The sequence below is a fragment of the Protomyctophum bolini genome, assembly GCF_963924005.1.
Source record: "Protomyctophum bolini genome assembly, chromosome: 8".
NCBI lineage: Eukaryota > Metazoa > Chordata > Actinopteri > Myctophiformes > Myctophidae > Protomyctophum > Protomyctophum bolini.
The window spans coordinates 21,440,267-21,461,988 of NC_137869.1; the positions used below are offsets into that span (position 1 = coordinate 21,440,267).

General features: G+C 41.2%; 1 protein-coding gene across 2 annotated transcripts; it reads right to left on the reverse strand.

The window, feature by feature from the left end:
- Positions 1–15: 15 nt before the first annotated feature.
- Positions 16–17,945, reverse strand: firrm (fignl1 interacting regulator of recombination and mitosis). Of its 2 annotated transcripts, none has more exons than XM_080769407.1 (25): positions 17,806–17,945; positions 17,538–17,646; positions 16,285–16,324; positions 16,057–16,145; positions 15,869–15,973; positions 15,549–15,689; positions 15,220–15,382; positions 14,964–15,048; positions 14,525–14,663; positions 13,263–13,352; positions 13,084–13,148; positions 11,969–12,117; positions 10,954–11,083; positions 10,328–10,514; positions 9,759–9,841; positions 7,986–8,037; positions 5,984–6,073; positions 5,226–5,411; positions 2,966–3,085; positions 2,441–2,536; positions 2,233–2,346; positions 1,737–1,841; positions 1,549–1,629; positions 1,298–1,447; positions 16–638 (listed from the first exon to the last, which is right to left on the reverse strand). In XM_080769407.1, exons 2-25 carry the CDS (start codon positions 17,625–17,627, stop codon positions 429–431), a joined length of 2,760 nt encoding a protein of 919 aa, XP_080625533.1. In that variant the 5' UTR covers positions 17,628–17,646; positions 17,806–17,945; the 3' UTR covers positions 16–428. The 2 variants fall into 2 exon arrangements, with proteins under 2 accessions (XP_080625533.1, XP_080625532.1); XM_080769406.1 differs by having other exon boundaries at positions 17,538–17,651.
- Between the last annotated feature and the right edge of the window lie 3,777 nt (positions 17,946–21,722).

The window sequence follows — 21,722 nt, forward strand, 5'->3', positions numbered from 1 at the left end:
TTAAACAGATCTGTATATAAAAAAAAAGATAGTTTAATAAACACTCAGATGTCATACAAAGGCAGGCCATTATGACCCATTTTCTCTAATGAGGTGAAATAATTTGTCAAGGTTTGACAGATTCCCAAAACATTTATACAGTATAAAAGGTACTTAAAAGGATAGTTCACCCGCAAAATTACTTCAATAGATTACTCACACCATGGAGTTCAACGAAAATGTTTTGTCACATTCCAAAGCCAATAATTTGATGGCAGGCGGAGTCTGTTTCGGTCATCAAATGATTGGCTTAGGAATGCAACAAAAAAACATCCGTGAATTCAAGGCTTCATGGGGCAAGTAGTCGATGGAAATTGAGTCATTTTGTTGGCTGAACTATCCCTTTAACTAGCTTGACGATAAAAACAAGAAGCACTGGAAGAAAGCCACTAGCTAGTGGGTTGGACTGTTCTGATTTGAGTTATCAACAGCTGTAGCTCACACAGCTTGGAATCCAGCCATTGTGGCCGTGGGGAGGCGGTGTTGGCATGGCCCTCAGTGAGAGCCCCCAGGGCCTTCAAAGCACTCTCTGCTGTCTGGATGCAGTGTCTGTACTCCTCCTCGGTGTTGGTCTCCTGCCGCGCTCTCTTTGAACAGGGCTGAGCGAACGACACACGTGTCACATGATTACACTTGAAGAAACATCTGTCTTTCTGTCTGACTTAACCACTTAAGCCCTATTCAGTAAATGTAAAAAATAAATAGATCTACAAGCTGACAACACGCCACAATGCATTGTGAGCTTATAGATCTATTGTTTTGTCATTTTCACCTATAATGACAGGCCCAAAATAGAGATGCCAGGTTTAAAGTGGAAGTTTAAAGTTAAAGGACCACAATTATTTTTCTACTCTGTGTCTCATAGGAGGGCTGTGGGCAGTTCAGAAACAGTCTTCCAGTGACATCATCGATGGGAAATACAAGCTAATAGAAACTACAGGCTTTCTAGTCCTGAAAAGTTGCAATGCGAAAATGGAAGCCATCGTTCTCACGATAATGAAAATCTAAATATTTTTGTTTAAAAAAAGTCTGCCTAATGTCACTGGAAGACCGTTTCTAAACTGCCCACAGCCGTCCTATGAGAGACAGACTGAGTAGAAAAAAAGTCGTGCCATCTTTTCATGATTATTAGTGAGGACCTATTATATGAAGGTTGAAAAGTGGTCCTTTACTGGCTGTGATGGAATTGCTAGACAAAGTCTCGCTTTTACCAGCTGAATCATATGTTGATTCTTTAAAAGATCATTATGCTACTCACCTCCTCTGTGTCAGTGGAGGCCAGAACAACGGAACTGCTTTCAACAGTTTTGTTATTACTCTCCAGCCACTCATTGTGTTGCTCAATCACTGGCGTCTCCAACCTGAGTCTCTCTCTCCGCGCCGCCGCCACTTCCTGGCCATTTATGGTCTACAAGAAAAGTATTGCCAGTAAATGCCATTGTTCTATTGCTGTCTGTTATCCCATCAAACAGACAGATCATCCTAATGAAACGTGCTGGCGCCGATTACCTTGCTTAGATAATTCACAACTTTGTTTTTGGTGTCCTCCTCCAACAAGCTCTGGGAGATCACGGCTTCATGATTTGTGATCTAGAACATACCACATTCTTCACTCCACCACCAATATATAGTTTTTATTTTTTCTCTTGTAAATATAATATATGTGTCAAGATATGTATTATTTTCCCCAGTATTACCTCTGCAAACTGAGCAAAGGCCTCCAGGGCGTGTTGGTGCAGCAGCCACGATGTCTCAGCCAGCAGGGCTCCAAACAGACTACTGAGCCTGGGCAAGGCCTGGTTCTGAGGGACAAAGTCATAAATAATAGTAAGCTATGAAATGACAATACTCATCCACAAAAGGTTACAGGGAGCCTTTTGTGGTCATATGAGATTTCTGTCTACAAAACAGAAGTGGGGGAGTAATTTCACCAGGACAGTGATCACAGCGAAGCACAAGGCCAATGCAAAGCAGGATTGGTTAAACAACAAAAGGTAACTAAACTACCCTGGCCAAGTCAAAGTCCAGATCTAAATCCTATCAAGAATGTGGCAGTTTGAAAATATGCCTTCTATGATCCATCCAACCAACCAGAACCACCAGGAGCAAAATCTACCAAGATGAATTGGGAAAATGGCTATCTTTCAAGGCTAAATATATGGAATCTCTAGTAATGGTCCTTGTTTTTAGTACCTGGCTCTCATGAGAGATGAAAATCTTCCCTAGAGAGGCCATAAACTCCAGGGCAGCCAGCACCACCTCATCGGGACACTTCGGAGACACCAGTGCACGGACACACACCAAAGCCTGACACACAAAAAAAGAAACAAAGACAATCTGTAGTAGTCATCCGAAGTTTTTGACATTAATATGACATGTGTAACAGGCAGTAGTGGCACACCTGACATATGACTTGAGGTTCGATGCTTTTGACCAACATGGCAGATATGGACAGGAGCAGTCGCAGCGTGCACTGCAATACAGGGTGAGTCTCCACCTAAAAGCGTCAAAGGGACAATCATGATACAGAAAAAGAGTTTTGAGGTACTATTACTTTACTGGAGTACTTCCAATCTTCAGTACTTTTACTCTACCACTACATCTCAGAGGCAAATATTATTAAAAACAAAACTACAATTATTTGAAAACATAGCAACTAGTTACTTTGTAGATTTTGATTATTACAAACATAACCCATTACCCTCTTCAGCCCTATACCATTTACAAATAGGTGATTTGTCTACATTTAATACATTGGAAAACTTGTGAAACGGGACACCAATACCTTCACTTGATTACCGGATTTTTACTTGTAACAGTGTTTATGCATTGCAGTAGTTACTTTTACTTGAGTAAGAAATGCGAGAACTCTTTCCACCACCGTGTATATATTTAATGTTGATGTCCGTGCGTGCGTGGCCCTTACCTGCAAAGGACACATGCGTAACCAGAGCTGTGTGACTACCCTCAGCGTGGACAACACACACTGCTCCTCAGGCGGTGATCCACCTCGAGCCACCACTAAGAGGAGCGACAGTACCCCATTCTGAACACCAGAGGGAGATCATAATTACACACATGCACCATAATACAGTCTAATGTTTCATGGGAATTAGTTGTATTTATTTGCAGATTATTTTCTCCATCCAGTCGTTGGATTTCTCAAAAATCACATATTAGTACTCTGATAGTGTCCAACTAAGTCTTTTTAATTCAATGTTAATAACAGCTGCTAACCAGATATGATTATGGTATGAACTGTCAACTGCGCCATCTCTTAAAAATAACAATGAAAGAGGGTGGGATGATAGCAGGTCTACAAGATCAAGACTGTGACCTGCAATCGTTTGTCCACATTTTTCCAGAACATGAAAAATTTTCAAGACATACAAAACTGTCTTCGGTTTCTTGAGACCTTGGGTCACTCACACACTTGCGCTAAAGTCTCACCAGAGAATTGCATGAATTGAAAACTTCTTGTGTATAATTCTTGGAACTTTTTTTAATCTAATTGAAGTGCCAGAGAGAGGGCCCGGGGGGGGGGGGGCGGCGGGGGGGGACGGCTTTCCAGAAATGTGTAAGATCAGGTCAAAGCGTCGACCACAGGACAATAAACTACCCTAATCAGTCACATTCCTTTGATTGTATAAACTTTCTGGCACACATCGTATTTGACCCGAGTAACCATCCACACCCCTCTGGCATCTCCAAGAGAAAGATGATGAGGCGCATTAGTAAACACTATTTGATACCGCCAGACCACCTTCTCCTCTACATCTTACTCTCTTGGTCTATTTCAGCAGCATTTCTAAGGCCAGTAGACCAAGCCTGAATGATGTACATGAAAAACACTTCTACGTGCTCAGACTGCGTTGTCATGAGCATTGGTGGAAACATCGGTAATCGATGGTCTAGGACTGTGGTTCCCAAAGTGGGGTCCTTGAGGGAGTTTCAGGGGGTCCCCAGCTAAATGATAGTTAGGAACCAAATGGACCCTTACGGGTCTGTAACTGTTTGTACATTCTCAAGAGTTAAATTAAGTTTGATTTTACAAAATACATTGGGGTCACAGAGATAGAAATGCCATTAAATTGGGGACCGTAGCCTAATTCAGTTCAAACCGGGGGCCCTTGACATGAAAATGGTTGAAAGTCACTGCTAGAGCCACAAAAATCTTCTCTTATGGGAGTCCTTGGCATATATTTTCAAACGGGGGGTCCGCAGGCTAATGAGTATCATTTTGGGGTCCTTGACATGAAAAAGTTTGGGAACCATTGGTCAAGGACAGGTGTTGTTATTGCATATGGTCCCCGACCATGCATTTAGTAAAGTAGGAAAAGTGATTTTTTATTTTATTTTCTACCCCGGAACAGTGCTATGAATGATGACGCATCAATGTTGATGTTATAGCGGAGGAAGTGGTTTCTGATCGGAGCTAGAAATTCTCAAGAGTTAAAATCTCAAGAATGAGAAGTTACTATTTCAGTTAAATAATGCCTTGGCTAAGGCTTGATATTTTTGTTGCACTTGTATTGTGCAACAAATTAAATCATGTTTAAAATACATTATTTAATTTAAAGCTTCTTCGCCCACACGGATGGACTTATTGCGAACCCAGTGAGCACTTACTATGAGACCTAGCAGATCATGTCTGTCTGTGTGTCTGTCCCGCTATACGTCCAAATATGGAGTGTGTTGCATCAGCAATCACTCAGCTCCATATATGGGCATAAAAGGGGCCAGGTCCACATATACAGTAACAGCGGGACAGACACACAGACAGACAGAATATTAATATTTTAATACATTTAACAATGTATTTAATGTATGTATGTCTTTTATTTATGCATTAACATTTTAAACCCTTTTCCCATGGACCACCTGCAGACCTATATATGCCATGGACCACTAGTAGTCTCATGGACCATTAGTTGAGCAACATTGGGATGCATAGACATGGGATGCATAGCAAGTGTCTCCTCACTACAGTGGTCAGGGTGGTGGTCCCTGGTTCACAATCTGAATCAGAGGAAAACCCTTGGTCTAGGAGTCTGATAAATTCGAGATTAGACCTACTATAACAATATGGCATCAGTTAGGCTCTACCATCTTCTCATGCTTATAAACTGACCTCAAGTGTCACTGTCCACTAGCACTAATTATACTCAATTAGTGGTGTCCCTCACCACTTTATCCAGCTGGCCCAGTTTGTGTCCCCCGCCCTGCCAGTCTTTCAGGACTTGCTGGGTCAGACCGATTATGTCCGACTCAACATGGAGGCGAACATCGTGCGAGAGGGCTCTGAGGAGGACATGCTGCCACACCGTCAGGTTCTCCATCTGAGAGGGAGGGAAGCGCTCCGCCAACTCCATCTAAAAGGAGCAGAAACATGCATACCGGTAACCCATTTAGACCAGAGTTAAAAACATTCACTTTGAAAGAATATATATTCAAAGATTTGCTCCACATTTTTACGATTTTCCTAAAATATCAGACCTACAAGCTCGTAGCGCGCCACTCGGTGGCGCGCTATGAGCTTGTAGATTGAGCTTGTAGATATGAGCTTGTAGATATGAGCTTGTAGATATGAGCTTGTAGATATGAGCTTGTAGTTGGTCACACTATTTATTACCATAATGATAGCAGTATTCATAACATCATCTTTGATCAGTGTACAGCGACTTGATAATCCTGATGATGCACACACCCACGCACACATGACGCACACAATTAAACTTCCCCCAATTCCATTTAAGATTTAAAATAGGTTTCTATACTGGCCGTCGTCCTAAACACAGCACGAGGAACAGTTCAATCTCATTATGAAATGAGTAATATCCACATCCTGAACCTTATTGTGACCTTAACTCTGAGGAAACGGGTCGACGGGTGTAAGTGGTTAAGTGAGAATTGATTAAAGGGACTTCCCAGTGGCGTCACTGACCTGGTGGCTGGGGGTCATGAGGAACACCAGCCGTCTGAGCAGCAGGCCCAGGTGGACCTCCTGATGACAACCCTCACCACATACTTTCAGCTGAAGGACGAGAGAGAAGCAGGCCAATGTTAACAAATTTAAAGCCATTTAGGCAAAAACTAGAAGAAAAAACTGTGACACAGCTCTTGAAACGTTTCCGCCGCTTGATTTGACCCTTCACTAGCATGAAATACAGTATGCTTTTATGCTAACCGGAGCATCTCTCTAGCTTTTTATTGACCTCCTAATATCCTGCCTCACCTCATATCACTTCACCTGAGCTTCAATTCTGAGATAAACGGCCATTACAGGAGTCTATAGAGCGCGCTTCATCACTATGCAACATTTTATTTTTTTGCCCGTTCCAAGATGCCTATGCGGTGCATTGTCGCACTGCGGTGCATTGTCGCAGGCAGACCTGTCGTTGATCCAGGCAAAGTAGTCTCCGACTCTCCGTCACTCTCCCCGTCTCACCTTTAGTCTTTTGAATAAAATTCCATTTAGTTTTAGTCATAATTTGAAATCTGAAATGTTAACTAAATATCATAACATTTTAGTCAACAAAATCTACAGTTGATTTTGTTGAAAAATGTTATTTTGGCAGGCCTTGGTGGCAGCATAATGTCAGCTTTTTACACTTGGTTGCATGCTGAAAATAGCCGATCTACAAGCACACAAGGCGTTTTGTCAATATATTTAGTCTTAGTCATCGTAGCTTAGTTTTTATTATCAGTCAGTAAAAAAAGGCAGTCGACGAACATTTTTCGTCATAGATTTAGTCTCCGAAATAAACAATGTGGAGACCAAGGAGGAGCCGCGGCACTGGGAGAGGATTGGAAACGTGTGATTTTCAGCTTATTCTGACTATGGACAGGTGTCCCTGTCCCCTTCAAGTTCAATAACACCAATAATATTGTCACCTCTGTTGGGGTGCCACAAAGCAGAGTGAGCCCACTAACCCACTCCTCACTCCCCAGTCCCCATAGAGAAGGATTACGGGATTTGGTAATTGGTATTTTAGTGTGCATACAGTAGAGAATGGTCATAGACAGGAAGTAATGTGAAAATTGGTGATAGCATAGCCACAATTTCACTTAAGTAAGGTCCCATTCCATCAGTTCACCCAATATTATGATCGGTTGACTTGGTCTATAATAAAAAGTCTACACAGTACTGCATATCAGAGGTGGTCAGTGTTAAATCCACATGGAAATATATATACCAGTAAGACGCCCTGAGGGAGAGGTCAGGTGCACGCAGCCGCCTGGGTGACGGCAAATGGCAGACTGCTGGGCGAGCGCTGGCGCTTTGGCATGGGGGTCAGATCAATATATGGAATGAATTCTGTACTGGCCATATGAGTGTCTTGAGTGTGGGTTTGATGTCAAATCAACTTATGGAATGTCAGAACAGGTCAGCTCCATATGGAGAAGGGTTTGAGGTCAGATGTAGAGTTCCATATACTCCATATATGCAGATATGGTGATCTAAGGGTCTCCATGATGTCACGAGGCATGACCATAATATGGAGGCGTGATGTCACAAGGCATGACCATATATGGAGACGTGGGTGACTAACTAACTAACGGACGGACGGAGGTAACTAACGGATGCAGGTTTTCATAGTAAATGCGACCTACGGTCGAAATTAAAAAGTCAAATATATTACAAATTACTGAGATTTTAATTAACAATGTAACGGTACTTTACCTTTGTGCTTTAAAGAATGTCACGAGTATGTGTAACTACTAGTATGTATCATAAGATCTGGTCATCCGTCTTATCTTCCCAAATTGGCCTTCAGTCATCAAATCTTTGAGAAACCCTGGTCTATATGATATACGTACATGACATATTCAAGTACATTTTTCCTTGTCAGCTATTGTACTACAATGCTCTACAACAGTAGGACTTTAACGCTCATCTAAACAGACTTTCACTCAGCCATCTCATATTGCTGTTATCCACCCACCAGTTTAGCGATGAGGACAGTGTGGTGCAGACAAAGTTCGGCTGTCCCGTACCTGTGGACAAACAGTATATGATCAGCAGTGAAATACAGTTTACACAGACTTGTCAAACTTTTTTTTATTTTTATGTAATGACTTTTTTGCCTTTATTGATAGATACAAGAGAAGATTTACAGGAAAAAGAGAGAGAGACGGGGGGAGACATGCAGCAAAGGTCGTCATGAATGGGACTCGAACACACAACACTCTGTCAGGCCAGACCGCTAGGCCCGTGGGCGTGCCACACATATGATATTTAGGCATGTGTGTACAGACTGTAGGAGACTGTATCCAGAGTGACTTACAAAGTGCAAGATCTGAGGAAGTGCCATCATCAACATTTGCCAACGGTGTAATTGGTCATGGCATTACAGCATATGTGGAGTAGACACGCAAAATCACAAATATGCTTGTACTGGAAGTAATATGCTTGTACTGGAAGTGCCCGACAGGATAATATCCTGTCGGGCACTTCCAGTACAAGCATATTCGCGATTTTGTCTATCCGATAGACAGTAGGATGAGAATGATTGAGATCTAAATTCTGTGTAACTGTGACTACGTTTGAGGAGGTAGTCTGGAATGGAGAGGACAGAGGAGTCTGAGGAGGTGCCGGTTCAGATAGCTTTAGAATTTCCCAGATTCCCATGCCAGATTCTTAGAAATCGCTGCAAGTCCTGTGCCATGCCAGATGGTTTTTAGACAATCACAGGAAATAGTTCCATCTGCATCTATAAAGTATAATCTAGCGACTATCCTATCCTGAGGGACCTGGATTAAACTAACATGTTTACATTATCTAGTAAACACTCAAGTGTTTCCCAGAATAAAGAGTATAAATATTAATAATAATAAATTAGGGAATACATACAATACAGGATTAAATATTTTTTTAGAATAATAAAGTGAGAAAAAGAGTGAGACAATAACATGGAAGGTACAAGAGTGGAACCGTGACCAAAGAAATACAAACTGTAATAATCAAAATTACAATAAAAGTGATTTCCTATAAAAGTAGGAAGAACAACTATTAGCCTAGCCTGATTGTATAAACACTGATTGTTTCTTGATTTATTAATTATTAAAAATATAGAACTTTACACTTTATACTTGCATAATTGGGATATTTGATTTCATCACATCCACATCACGCTGAGTGAAGACTTGAAATTATTATGAATCTCACTTTAAAGCTGGTCATTATGACAAATACTGTACATATTCCTTGAAAATGTTGAGGATAACAATAAAATGTAAAGAAAAGATAATCATTATGGCTAGTGCTACACGATTATTAATCAAATATGTGAATCTCGATTTTCCTCCACAAGAATTGAGATCACGATTCTCATTGTAAACATTTACAATGTAGCAGCCTATAGTTGTATAGTAAATGGCGCAAAGCGCTTCTGCATGACATTCAAACATTCACACACACCGGGCGACGGCGGTGGAACTGGAAACCATGCAAGGAACCAAACTGCCCATAAGGAGAAGATGGGTGTTCAGTGTCTTGCTAAAGACAATTCTTTCTGTCCTTCCCATTCCCAAGTAGTCGCTCTACCACCTAAGCTACTACTTGGCCACCCTTACAGTATATGATGCTCTATAGGCGAGTCTATCCTATCCTAGTTCTTTGACGGTAATTTAGTGATAATTCTTCAAAGATGGGTTGTTCCTGCAACTGCAAATTCCTTATACAAATACTTGGCTATGAAGCGGTTTAGAAATCTCACCGTGCCATGAAGCACCACATGTCTGATGCCAGGAGGGACGTCTGAGTGTCAGCCTGTAGCACCGCCTCCACCAAACAGAGCTCCTGGGACAGAGGGGGAGAGGCGGAGGCAGGGATAGAGGAATGCCATCAGAAAATATTACGGTAGCTGGCAATAATGAAAGGAAAAGTAAAAAGCCCAACAGCCCATTATGAAAGGCAGGAAATCTGAAGGAAAAACAACATCCAAATCAAAGAATGTTATCCAGAATGGCTTGAAAGACCAACAATAAATTACCACTGGACAATGTTATTAGTCACGTTAATGGTATCTCCTTAAGCCATATTTCATACTTTATGGAACGACTGAAAAATGTGAAAAAATGTGAAAAATTTGCTTACACCCACAGTGGGTTCCTAGCGTAAGACACAAGGAAGTGGTGCGAATGAGCCTTAAAGAATGTTCCCATGCCTACAAATTTAGGTCCCACTCCCAGACTGACTTGGTTTTGTCCAAGAGAGTGGTTAACACACCAATATCTCCTCACATAATTGTTCCACCATAGAGTAAACAAAGTGTGTTGTCCTTACCAGTGTGGGGAAAAAAGCTGGGGGCAGGGCGGCCACACTGGCACAGAGCTGCACACACACATGGTGGTGCAGGGTGACTGTACCCTGGGCCTGACCTTTCATCATGACCCCTGGTAACATCACAGGTACTCTTCGCTCCACGCAACATCGTTGAAAACTCTTGAGCACAGCCTGGAAGAGTGGGAGCCTTGGAAACATTTTGTGGCCTGGTCATACTAAATGTTATCATTTTCAAAAAGCATCAATGTTCCTGAGGTTATTCAGAAGATGTATGATTAAAAAACAAACTAGAAAGAAATAGCTTTCAAATGCAACTTTTAAAAGCACAAGTGAATAAATTAACTACTGTGTAATGCACAATCACAAATTTCTAAACTCTCTTAACTCACTATCGTCTATATTAAACATTTGGATTTGTAAGACTTCACAGACTTGTATTTTATTCCCTTACGATTAACAAATCCAAATGGGCTGATTTTCTGATAAGCACTACTCTGGAATCTGGACTGACTCGCCCTGGCCAGACGAGCTCACATATTGAGTTATTTTTATTCAAAACGAAACCCAAAAGTTCCAATTTGTTATCCTAAAGGAAATTAGTGCTTTGACGGGTCCCGGGTTATTACCTGGGAGTATCCTCTGAGAATTCGCTGCCCTTATGCCAGAGTTGCATCACCTCCTCTGGCTGGGAAGGCAGCTGGGATAGGACACTAGCCAGCAGAAGACAATGGGGAAGCTCAAACTCAGGACCAAACCCTGTGTTTAAACATAAAAGGCAATGGTCAGGCAAATCGGAAGGTATTGTATCCTTGCTCCTCCTGCTACTACCACCACTGGGACTGGCGTGTGAATATACCGTTGGTTGGCAGTCAGCCACTCACACTCCGATAACAGATTTCCTTTTAATGAAAAGTTTGCATGCTTGGAGCAGCAGTGAACGTCACATGGGTCACATTCAAGTGACACATTTATTAGGAATAATGCCAGGGAATGCCAGAGTTGTCGGACTGCATTGTGCCCCCATTTTTTACATGAAAGGCCCGTAGTCGGCAACCTTATTTCCGCAAACTCTGTTGTTTACTTAACAGATGCATGAACAGTGGCACTGGAGGCAGGATCATGTCATATTATTCCATCTCAGAAGGGAAGCAGAGCCATCATCCATGGCATACAACATGAACAAGAGGTAAGCTGAGTACAAGCCCTCCTACGCAGCAAAATCCAGAGTGAAAATCTAACTCAGCCAGCCGGGAGGACTCACCACTGGGCAAAACACCCTGTATGCCAAGAAAGCAGTTGGCCTAGTAGAATTCTTCCAAGGACAAGAGAATCAGCTGTCACATCACAGGTTTACAGGTACAGGTGTAAAGAAGTGGGTGAAATATTTTTTTTCATGCATGTGGATAGATTTTTCAAAGTACTGAAAAGGGTAGCCATTCTACTTTGCTGGAAATGTGGACGTAACATACAGTACAGGTTGTGGACGTAATGTACAGGTTGTGTTGTAGCTATGTGACGTACAGTCCGTTGTTCTGTACCAGTGTGCCTGCCAATTAGTGACAGGTCTACAAATATCTCGGAACGTGTCAAAATTCGGAATAAAATCCCAACAACTGCAGATTTTGCTGTGTGTGTACTCACGCTGGTCAAGTTGGAGGACAACCTCGGCAAAGGGCCGTAGTGGAAGAAGCTGGGAGAGTAAAGCCTCCATGGGAACCAGGGCAGCCACGTTCAGCTCCCCCGAGAGAGGAGAGGGAATAGCCAGGGCACCGAGGCTAGGAGGAAACTTACTGGGAGAAGACAAACATACTATTCATGTTCAGTTCACCTGTTTTTATAGTATATAACATACATACTATATAGCATAGTAAGTGCTTCTTATTACTATTATTTTATTAAACTAACAGGGATCTCCCCGTCTCTCTAGTGATTTATTAAACATAAACTGCATTTTCAAGTTGGGATATAATAATTTTAACCAGTCAGGAGATAGGATAAATAAGTGAAACTGGAAGTAATTACACACAAAATAATGAGCAGACAACGTTCAAACTTGAATACTGGTAAAATTGAAGTTGATAAATGGGTACCGACTGACCTACGACTACGAGTCAACAACGTTCATTATTGTTGAAGCCCTACACTGGTGAAACGGAATATAATGTGCGGACTTTCCCTTTTTCTTCATCTGATGTAAGCCTGTCGCCTTCCACTGTCAATGGTCAGACAGGAAGGATATGACTGATCACTTTCTGGGAACCTGTAGTAAACAGGCGCCTCTGCTTCTGTGGCCTTGTGGTTAGAGTGTCGGCCCTGCGACTGGGAGGTCGGGGTTCAATCCCCGGCCGGGTCATACCAAAGACTAAAAATGGGACCCAGTGCCTCCCTGCTTGACACTTAGCATCAAGGGTTGGATTGGGGGTAAGTCCCTGCGACATACTAGCGTCATGTCCAGGGGGTGTACTTGTACATCAAGCTGCCTCATGCTACAGAAACAGGAGATAGGCTCCTGCCCTATGGGCCTCATGGCTCGGCAAGGCTACTTATTACTGCTTCTTTGACCTAAAATACTGGTTCCCGAATAGGCCCCCATTAAATACACATTACAGTGTGTGCACGACTGCACGTGCGTTTATATGTGTATATAATAGGCTGTAAATTTAAATGATAAACCATTCATGTGTACTGTAATAGTCAGTATTGAATGACCAAATGGATTCATTTGGGTATAAATAATTTTTGCCTCAAAACTTTACCTGGTGATCTGGAGGTAGAGTTGGTGAAAGCGGGAACAATACTTTGTCAGAAATGATTTGAATTCCTGTTGGAGAGGCAGAGTGAAGAAATTCACATTTCAATAGTTTTGATGTGTAATCAGAGTTGAAGGAAAATTGAAAGGAAAAGCAGGGAAGAAGCGAAGAAACTAATCCTGTACCTTTATGTAATGAACTAAAGTATTGGCAAAGAATCTGCACATCTTTGTGGTTTTCTGGAACAGCTTGTATTCTGGGCTTTGTGCAGTTTTCTTAAAACAAACAAAAAAGTAAAAAAAGACAATAAAACAAGAGCATCAACTCAGTCATGAAAACAAATATTTTCTTTATTTCCTTTTGTTTTTAATGGCCACAGTATCTAGCATTATATTGATGTGAAAACAAGAGTGGCAAAAACATTTGGCCATGTACCAAAAACTTCTGCAGACAAGCCCAATAGCATCGTTCTGTGTACCGGTATTTACACAATTTTTACAATACTTATTGGGCCCGTTTTAACCTTTTGTATTATTGCATGGTTACGAATCCAAAAATGGTTTCGTAAAATGACCGAAAATAATAAATAGCCAGCAAGATCTCTGTGGGGGTAGTCATATCATTAATGAAGCTTTTGGACATTTATAACAGGCAATTGGTCCTTAGGAGAGCTATAGCTATATTGGATTGCCAGGACCATCCACAAACAGTTTGCAAATGCATATTGCCCTCAGGTCTAAAGGACTAAGACTTACAGAAAGTGCTATCAATATGCTTAATGGCAGCCAACATTCAAGGTACTGTAACTGTATGAATTTCTATTTCCCTGCACGCTGCACATTTGCAGTGCACCTGCTTGAACTTCCATTTCCCTGTACTACGCTTAGCCCTGTGATTTACTGTGTGGAATTGTGGATGTTGTCCTTTTGTATTCTATTTTTATGCATTTTTATGCATTTATTTGAGCTTGGCTGCAAAACAATTCTCTCCTTGTGGGATAATAAAGTTAACCTTAAACCTTGAAGATAACAGGACAACAAAACACAGAAATATCAGCAAAACATCACCTCTCTAGGTAAATTCCAATGTTCAAACCTCACTCAGTATAACAAATGGGTCACATTTGACCTGAAGGACATCACGAATATGACACAGAAATGCGATTGTTTTTCTTTAGTAACTAATGCTGAAAATAAAAGATTTTCCTTGCGGGGATCAAATAACTATCAAATCAGTTAAGACCATGTTCAATACAAATCATACCTGAAGAAGGCAATTTGTTTGCCGAAACGTTGGTAACTCAATAAACAGTATTTTTTGCATCGGGACTACGAGCTGTGCAACCTCTCCTTTCTATTTTCAAGTTTGTCTCCCGTGGTCAGCACCTCCCCACTATTGGTGTGCGCTCCTACCTTTTTGTTTACTTCAATACAAATCAGTTTCCTACCTGCAGACCAGCCTCTCTGATCTGTTCAGCCAGCTCCAGACAGCTGTGAAAGGATGCCAGCAGGTTGTCACACAGACTGTTGCTGATGTCACCGTGACGTAGATGCGCCTCCACCAACGACTGGTACCTTACACTCTGTCTGCACAGTGCACACATGCATGGTAAATGTACTACTGCGTTTATAATTTATATAGCACCTTTCCAGTCTTTCTAACCATTCAATGCACTTTACAATGTACCCCACACACACACACACACACAAACACACAAGGTAACCATGCAGTGAGAGCAGGGGATCGAACCGGAAACCTTACGGCTCCCAGACGCGTCCCCGTTTTTCCTCAAAAACCTCTCCCAGTCTATGCATTGTGTATAACAAAGGAATGTCACTGGCATGGGGATCTGAGAGAGTGCCAAGATCAGTGGCAGCACTACTAACTTGATAATGCATTTCCATGTGTTGGCATGAAGTGCTATGTCCAGGTCAGAGATGACAGAGCAGATATCCAGCAGGCTGTGAATCGCTGAGGAAAAGAACACAAGTGTCTTTGATTAAACAACAAGTGATGTGCTGGACTGGTGGTATAAGAATACTGCTGTTGAAAATGTTATAACCATGGAGGTTTATCCATCTGTGTGTGAGCATTATGTACATGTACCCACGTGTGCACATGCACGTCTACACATACACACACCTGTGACAACATCAGTCACCTCCTCCTCTGAGGCACTGATATCCAAGGAGATCTTGTCCAGCAGCTCGATAAGTCCTTTGTGTAGGGAGTAGGCCTCCTTGAAGAGACCCTGAAGCATGTCTGCCACCAGGGACAGACGGCCACAATATATCACCTCACTCTCCTGTTGGAAAGGATGACATTTAGTTTCAGTAAGGTACAATTTAAGACTGTTTTAATGGTTTGAATAACGAGCTTGTTATGTTTTTATGCTTTTTCAACCCAGTACCATTTTGAAGTTGTGCGTATTACAAGAGTCAAGACTTCATTTTGTGCACTAAATCATTTACCTTGCAGTGCTGGAAGGTATCTCTTAGGACTTTAAGGATACAAGAGGGTAAAGTGCGAACAGTATCCAAATCAGGAATTCTCTCGAATGAGCCCACGTGACGCACACATGCAGACATCGCCTCGATTATCTGCATCATTGCCTGGAATATACAGAAATACCTAATTAAAAATGCACTTTAAGAATTAAGCAAAAACACACCTTTCACACAGTGAAGCCTAATTTATGCACCTTTGTGCAATGGCAATATATACAATATGTGTTTTGGACCAAAGCGATGAGTTCCACACTTGTGCACGCATTACGAAAGCATGACATCACCTGTAGAATGTTCCTCAGTGTGGCACGCAGTGCTGTGTTCTGACTGGACAGCTCTCCAACCTGGGTTGAGATTTCCTTCAACAGGGTATCAAACATCTCGACGGCCTACATATGTTACAATGCACACATTAGCACACAGAATTATTCTGTTATAAGAGTACAACGAATGAGAAACTGATGTTCGTCACCTTAGGTAAGACCTTAGAGAAACAGGCCTCCTCGAGCTCTTGGAGACCAATATGAGGGAGGAACATATCTGTGATAACCTTTAGTATACCTGTAGAGACAGTTATGAATGAAGCATCTCAACTGATTCTGAAATTAACCAGGTAGTACAGGCACCATTGGTTTTACTGGCATAGTCAGTTAGTCACAAGACAAGAGCTCTGAGTGTGTGATCAAATTAACTGACTTACGTATATGATCCTCCCATCTCTCAGATTTATGATGCAGAGAGTAGCAACAGCTAAGGAACACAATTATTAATTATATTTCAACAGTTAAAATGCATATCATGCTGTATGTGTTTACCATGCCAGGTAAATTACAGCTGTTATAATGCTGCTGATATTTACACCACTTCAGGCAAGTTGTTGCTATTAACTTTCAAGCTGCAATGCAATCCAGAATTAATTAAATTATGTATATAATGACTATGTTAATAATTAGGGCTGTCAAATTAGCTGAGTTAATTCATTTGTGAGATTAATTTGATTAAAAATGTTAATGCAATTAATCCATACATGCCATAACCCCAACCCCATCGACTGCACTGTCTAGCCCTATCTGGGCATGTTAACAACATGTTGGTTATAGTGCCATAAAATGCTGCACAATTTACATAGGCAGAGGCTCAAATCACATAGCACGGCAACGGGTGAGAAACACCATCCTACCACACTGGATTTATAAAGAATAAAATATACATATCACATACATATGTATGTTAAAGGTATCCACCTTGTTCTGACATTTATCTTACCATTCCCACAACAATATACAGAAAAACATAATAAACATGGTATATTTTGGTCTGCTAAGAGGATTTAAAACTCAAGTAAGCAATGAAGCATATGGCTTGTTTCCATTGGGGTCCTTCATATTCAATTAATCAGAGTCAAGTCAAGTGGATGGCAGAGTTAACACAGACTATATAAAAAATACAATGGTGAAGGATATAGTTCTCTTTAGTTTATAGTTAGTAATAGTGCTAGATTCTTTTAAATAATGGGATGAATCTAGAGTTGCAAATTTCCAATACCCGTTACCCTCCATTATTATTAAACAAAAGCTTGGCAGATTGAAAGAGGATAATACAATCTTGGCCTAGGGCTGCAATGTTGGTGAGTTTAATGTTGTTTAATACAAGCAGATGGCAAAAGGGAAATTGGATGAATGGAGAGTCAATGGAGGGTATTGCAACTCTAGATTCATCCCATTCATCCCAAATTGCAGAATGGCACATTAGTACTGAGTGCCTGAAGCTTATAAGGGCAAAGGCTCCCCTAGAGTTTGGAAGAGCAGCAGAAGTTATAGTGCTCCTGCTCCCTCTACACTTCAACAAATTGTATTTCTTTCCTCCAATACTTGGTTGTGGTGGATACTGGATAGTGTATAGCCCGGCTAGATAGTTAGTGTAGTGCAGCAGTCTCAGCACTTTAAAGGATATAGTAAGTTTGGGCAGCACAGATGTCAGTTCTTGACGACAGGTGTCCTGACTCCACTGGACCACCTCCTCCAACAGAGTGGTCTGCGACATCTCGACACCCACAGATGGTCTACTCTATTAAATAACATACAGAACTTGTTGTCAGTCACTGAGAAAAATAATAGCCATTATCAGCCTTGGGTAAAACAGCTGGGTATATTTGCGATTTCAGCAAGGCAAGCTAGCCTTGTTATGCTAACGCTATTTCAGTTAGCAAAACAATACTCACCTTAAAAGCAAGCGAGTAGTTCTCCGTTTATAATTCCTGGGAGTTCCTCTACGTTAGGTTCCATTTGCCGCAAACGTTGTTATTTTGTTTATTAATTGTAAAATGTTTAAGTGTGTATATAACAAGAATGCTGCCACCAGTGAGTGAGCTGTGACGGATGTAACCCAACATTCATAGCGCGCGCTTGTTTGTGTCACATGTGACGTTGCGGGCGTGCTTACGTATCTATCAGGTCTGTGATTGGTCGTTACTAGAAGTTCCAGTCGAGATTCAACCAATCATATGGCAATCCGAATGTTAATCGCTGAGAATAACAACCAGGCGAAGAAGAATTGATGAGGATGGAGGGATGAGCGAGGGATGATGAGCACAGGTCAGGGAGTCTGACTCTGGAGCTATGCTCTGGAGTGATGTGAATCTGTGAGACTGTGAGAGTCTCTATCTAATCTGTCTTCTTCATAAACAAATTGTATTTAACCTAAATTTCAGTTATTTCAAGCACATTTCCGCCACGACGCCACCTCTAAATGTTTTTGCAGTTATAGAATTTGTTACATTAATTATTAAATCACTTTAAAACTGTCCTCCCTACTAAGCCTACTTGCATGCATTATGTTGGAAAAAGGTGTGTGTGTGTGTGTGTGTGTGTGTGTGTGTGTGTGTGTGTGTGTGTGTGTGTGTGTGTGTGTGTGTGTGTGTGTGTGTGTGTGTGTGTGTGTGTGTGTGTGTGTGTGTGTGTGTGTGACTGTGTGCACTGTGCAGGCCCGGATTAACAATGGTCAATGGAATTTAGTGGAGTTTAAGTGCCAGGGCATCCAGCTTGCAGGGCCCTGTGTGAGACTATTTCAAAATTCAAATAGCTATTGCTTCCGTCAAAACCGTATTCATAGAATCATAGGTCATCGGTTTCAATGAAACGCAACACAAGAACCCCAGCTAGTGTTTATGGATATCCAACTCCAACAGTTTCTTAACCACTCGGTGGGAGACTTAGTCGGGGAGCAGCCTTATAACTCTATAAGCAGCGTCAATAGTGCTCTCATTCACTGGGTGCGCAAACGCAAAAAGTGTCGTTCTTGATTGTGTTACGCGCATGTGAATCACTTCGTGCATGTGCATGGGGCCTTTTGATTTGGCGTGTAGTGCCAGGACCCTCGGAGGGGTTGATTCGGCACTACTGTGTGTGTGTGTGTGTGTGTGTGTGTGTGTGTGTGTGTGTGTGTGTATGTGTGTGTGTGTGTGTGTGTGTGTGTGTGTGTTTGTGTGGGTGTGCGTGTGCACTGTGCAACTGAAACTGTCACATTCTGAATGGTTTTTTTTAAATAATATTTGGTTACTTAATGTAAACTGCTTCTGTTCATATTTGGAAGCCTCTAATGTCCATAAATCAGTTGGTAGAGGCCTGCAGATTGGAATGCCCAAGCCAAGAGCTAAGGCTTTGGCAAAATTCTGTGATAATTGGAAGAGAATGCTTCCTGTACTTGTTGAGCTTCCCAAGTTTGTGCATCTACTATTGTTTGTGTTCAAGAGTTTCTTGTTAAATGTGAAAACAAATAAAATAAAATAATGTTAATTCATTGATGGGAATTGGAAATAGAACAGGATAAATTGCTGTACAGTAATTATTATATAGGTAAAAAATATGCCTATGGCTTACTGTAAAGGCTAACAATAATTTTATGGGAGTGATAAGGAAGTGATTTAGGCTCATTTCCAAATATGCACAAGAGAGGTATTTCTCCCTTTGAAACCTCTGGGTGGTTCAGTGGCTGGTGCCTTAATGATTTCATGTAGTGTACAACCCACTATTGTTCTTCTTCTAGTCTAGAGAGTGATACGATCTTGAGTGCTGTGGTAAACCATCTCCTGTATTGTTTTACTTTGTTCCCGGCAGGTGAGTGGCTGTTGCTACAGGAAGGGACTAACTTCTTATTTTAGGAAATGGGAGTAGATTAACACAAACACTTAGACCCGAATCATTCTTGTGACTCTACTTCCAGTATTCTTGCAGAGGGTATAGGATTCATTTATTTTTTTCTTTCTCAGATGCCTCTATAACATCCTTAGATTCCTTACCACATCAAATTGGAATTTAAATTAATGTGCATGGCTCCATGTGCATGACTGAACCCGGTTTCCTGCGCAAGTCCTGTTTTTTTGCCGTTGAGCTCATAAAGCCTGTCTACTTGCTCAGGGGATAAATTGAATCTTTACCATCAGATAAAAATTCGTGTCAGATCCTGTGTCTAGATGAGACATGACCTTTGACACAATCTAAATGGCTCAATAAAAGAGCAGGGAGATCAAATACAACCACCCCAATTGTATACATTATATTGTATTAACATAGTCTATCATACAGATTGGACAAAAATATTTTATTTACATAGTGCCCCTTAAAAAAAAAGAAAAGCACATGGATAAATACTTTTGCAGAATGATGCCACAACCCAAGTTGGCCTATATGCCAACTTGGGCTGGGAAGGTAATTTACATTCTGTACTTGAAATACAGAATATATGCTATACTAGCTATGATAGTAGACTTAAAGATATATATATTAAAGTTTGATTTTGCTTGATTTTGGCAAACAACCCTTACCCACATTACAGGCGAAGCTCAGTGATTTACAAGAAGAACGTGGAGGTCATGTTTTACCTTTCTAATCGGTGTGCAGGAAACTGGCTGGATACGCTGGCAGGAAGATGTATTTCCACCATGACTCATAATTCGCGTGTGTTGTTGATGAGAGTCATTAAGGTGCGTTTCTGATGAACACTTTTCCATATGTAGATATTGGATGGAGCCTGCACACCACAGGTACAAGAAAGACGTTCTTTATTGAAAAATCTGACGTTTCGATCTATTTGATCTTCATCAGGTCATGTGTCAAGAACGTCTTTCTTGTACCTGTGGTGTGCAGGCTCTACCTATGGTCTTACATAGGTAGAGGCCTCGTATAAGACCCTTGGGCTTTTTGCCTCAGCCTAGCACTTTCCCCTTTTTATATTTGTCTATTGTCTTGTTTTCATACTGTGCTGAATAAATAAATACAAAAAAAGAAAATACTAAACGAAATACTAGGCCATAGCACTCGCAAACAGATGACACCATAGCAACTCCTTATCTATTTATATAGCTCAAACTTTCCCTCAAGGCAGCAGGATGTTTTGCTATTACCTTCCTGTGTGGAATTTCACTTGGCTCATAGACCCTGGCTACTCGGAGAGGTGGCAGAAATAGGTTTGTTGAATTTATACGCATGTGAGCGCATGTGTCCCGGAACACTCCTTGGTCTAAAAACGTCCTTTCAGCACATTTGGGCTAGTGGCTATGGCCGAATTAAGGCCAAGGAGTGTTTTTCGTGCAAAATGAATGCTTGGAATGGATTCAGAATCATGAAAACCCCCTAGTTTGACATGTCACATGCTACTTAAATACATGCTACAATACATGCTACTTACTTTCATCATGCATGATGAAATTTGGAAAATGTTGACTTATATTCGTTGTCTATGGTGTGGTGTGGTATACAAAAATGTCCCCGGCAGATCAGACCTCTCATTATAGATAGATGAAACACAAATAAAAAGTATGTCATGACATTGACATCACAGGTTAATCTCTATTCCTTGAGCAGAGCTTTTGGGCCTGTGGCTCCCCGGCTACTACATACTTAGGTGTCTGATATTGTTTCCTGCTGACAGTTCTCATATACAGTATAACAGCTCCAGATGTTAATATGCTTACCGGTATTCTACATACCAGTAGCTGTTCTAACTTCCAGCTTTTGATAGTTGTTTCAGTCATCCAGTTCTCATTTTGTTCTGGCACAGCTATGGGAAATTTGAAAAGCTGATAAAATGTTATATAGCCTACTACAGTATATCATTTATATTCAAAAGCATGTGTCAGCA